The sequence below is a fragment of the Agrilus planipennis genome, unplaced genomic scaffold (assembly GCF_000699045.2).
Source record: "Agrilus planipennis isolate EAB-ADULT unplaced genomic scaffold, Apla_2.0 scaffold1, whole genome shotgun sequence".
Lineage (NCBI taxonomy): Eukaryota > Metazoa > Arthropoda > Insecta > Coleoptera > Buprestidae > Agrilus > Agrilus planipennis.
The window spans coordinates 3,539,796-3,542,557 of record NW_020442466.1 but is presented as its reverse complement, the minus strand read 5'-3'; the positions used below and the strand labels follow the sequence as shown (position 1 = coordinate 3,542,557).

The 2,762-nt window shown below is 33.0% G+C and overlaps 1 protein-coding gene across 1 annotated transcript in view; it reads right to left on the bottom strand.

The window, feature by feature from the left end:
- Positions 1 to 2,762, bottom strand: part of LOC108732973 (SCY1-like protein 2) — a 104,585-nt gene that overhangs the window by 8,356 nt on the left and 93,467 nt on the right. Inside the window, exon 11 of the mRNA XM_025981151.1 lies at positions 1,166 to 1,416. Coding sequence (XP_025836936.1) covers positions 1,166 to 1,416 — 251 coding nt within the window. The remainder of the gene's footprint in view (positions 1 to 1,165; positions 1,417 to 2,762) is intronic.

The window sequence follows — 2,762 nt, the reverse complement described above, 5'->3', positions numbered from 1 at the left end:
GGCGCAGTAAACGCCATCTGTAGCACGATGCTACATTTTAGGATTACGTATACTCCAATTGTTAGATCTCTCTTCCCAAAGAATTGTTTTAAATTTTTGACAAAAGTTTATGGAATGCTATTCGCTCTAGTATGTCGATAATTAATAGAAATCGTAAAAAAAAACTTTTTTTCGGAAACCATTTGACGACGTTCGCTAGTAATAAATATTTAGTGTACATTATGGTTCATTGTTTTTATTATAAATATAAGTCTGCTACGAATGCGTACATAAAGTCAGTCTCCTTACGTCTACTCTCTAAGAGGCCTTACAATCGTTCTTGTTTACGAATTATTACCTGATACATCGAAACCAAAACGCTGTTGATTAAAATTTTTGAATAATTTAGAAAACGAATTAAATTTCTATTGTCAAAACCTTCTGTACATATTATTCTCACTTTGAATTCGTTCATGTAATTGCGTCTCGCTTAATTAAAACGAAAATGTCCATGTTGAAGTCATGTTTTTATTAGCAATTATCTTTTAATTAGGTACCAGAGGTCATAATGCTTTGTTGCCTGAATATTGAATGGTCTTTGTATTTATCAGACGAGGTAGAAAAAGATTTAAAAAACTGTAACATAGTTGTTAATCAAACAGAGAAAAAGAGCAGAGAAGAGGTTTATTAAAAAATAATTATATTTCGATGGGGATAAATTAGAACAGACGAAATTTAATGACCAAAAAGTTTTCTTTCAGAGGATTGAACAGAATGCATGTACTGTAAAATTAATGAACAATATTATCAAAAAGATTTTATATATCTTATATACAGGGTAGTGTGATATCGGGCGCCATCTTAAATGGATTCCTTTACGATGAGGTAGAAGTAGAAACTTCTCCAAGCTCGCTTCGTTGCTTACCCTCTCGTCAGTATTTCTAGCAGATATACCAAATTGGTTTCGTAGTATTTTTAAAACAAGAACGGTCTTAATTGGCACAATATACCTATCTATTCTAACGTTTCTAGCTAAAACATCCACTACCTATAACTCTTCAATTAAAAATAGTCTACCTACAAATTTCTTTCCAAAAAAAACATAGACAATAGTTCATCTGCCTGCAGACTTTGCGCGACATTCGACGCTATTCTTACGTTTAATTAAATTACGTCTATTATTTACCGTAGGGGGTGACAGGTTAACGGTGGAGCCGCGTCGTTCTTGAGGTCCTATGCTTGAGTGTCTTCGTATTGGAAGACCTCCGCCGGGAGTACCTCCAGGTGACGACGCGCACGACGGTGCAATTCTTATTTTTGGAGTCATTAGCGTATTGTCTGACAGGCGCCTGTTCGGGAATGCATTCACGACGCGCAAAAAATTGCTGTCTGGCGATGATGGCGATGCTCCAAACCACCAACCTCCCAGCATTCCGCCTTTAAAAATAAAAAAATGCACAACCACAACTACAATTGACAATTGTGAATAATATATCAAACAGTACAATAATTGCAGCCATGAACGCAGTCTGAGATCAATAGAAACAAAAATTAACAGTTTTTGATGTTTCTCGTTCAGAATCCATTTAATTCTGCGGAAGTTCCGCGGTTGTGGTTATCAGATGCGAATATTTACAACATTTCTAATATATCTAATAATAATCGAGGAGGCGCTCTAATTCGTCGAATATAAATATAGACAGAACTGAAAAAAAAATTCATTAGAACTTTCCTACAATATTGAGATAAAGTTATATTAACCCTGTGCCAGAAATAGACAGCGAGACGTGTTTTTGGAGAGCATTCTCAGGAATAAATTTCTGGAAGTATGGCATATTTTGCGTTTTTTTTATTAGACTATGAATAAAATATACTTAGCTTATAAATCATAACTTTCTGTATTTGGGAAGTCAACGCGATCAATTTTCTGGAATCTATTAAAAATTGAATTATCTGCAGAAGACTTAATTAAATCCCCTACAGTGATAAATATTAACGATCTACCTGCGGACGGAATTCAACGTAGTCTCGCTTATTTCTCTTTAAACCTTCTTCTCTTTTGTACCAGTTCAAATCGTTCAATACTTCTTCAATTTACTCGGTAATAGCTGTCCTTCGACAATTAATTTTCAGTCAAAGTTAATGAGAATTTTACCTGTTAACTGTTTTATGTTTAGTTTTACAAAAAGTCTTCAAACAGAGATGTTTTGAAGTTTAATTCACGTTAATTTTTTACGTGTTAGGATCGATGGTTATTGTAAATTAGAATTAATGTTTTCATAAAATTTGAAGTAAAAAGATAAAAACCATTTGGAAGATAATAGGTAATGTTATGATATCCAAAAATCCTGGGCGTGCGGCACTTTCCAACACGCCTTCCATCATCGTATATAGCTTAAAGTGAGAGTAAGGGAACTTCAAAACGCAAAATACTCCCCTCGAAATGTCTGTTTTATGCTAAAAGTTTTTAAGTGACCTCATGTTTAAATCATACTTCTGGAGTGGTAAAATCTGCATTAGGGGAAATTCGGAATGTTCGACAATTTGGAAAGTTTAGATGTCTTTTAAAAGAATGGTGTTGAATGAATTATTTGTCGACAAGTTTTTTTAAGCTCAAAAGAAATATAAAATATTAGAAAACTATAAAAAAAGCGCACATAAGAAATAAAAATTTAACATTTAAAAAAACATTGTAATGTTCGTGGGTTTAACACAATTAACTTCTAAAACTGATAACGACAAAAACTATTTATTTACACTAATTATTAAAGAACTTAAAAACA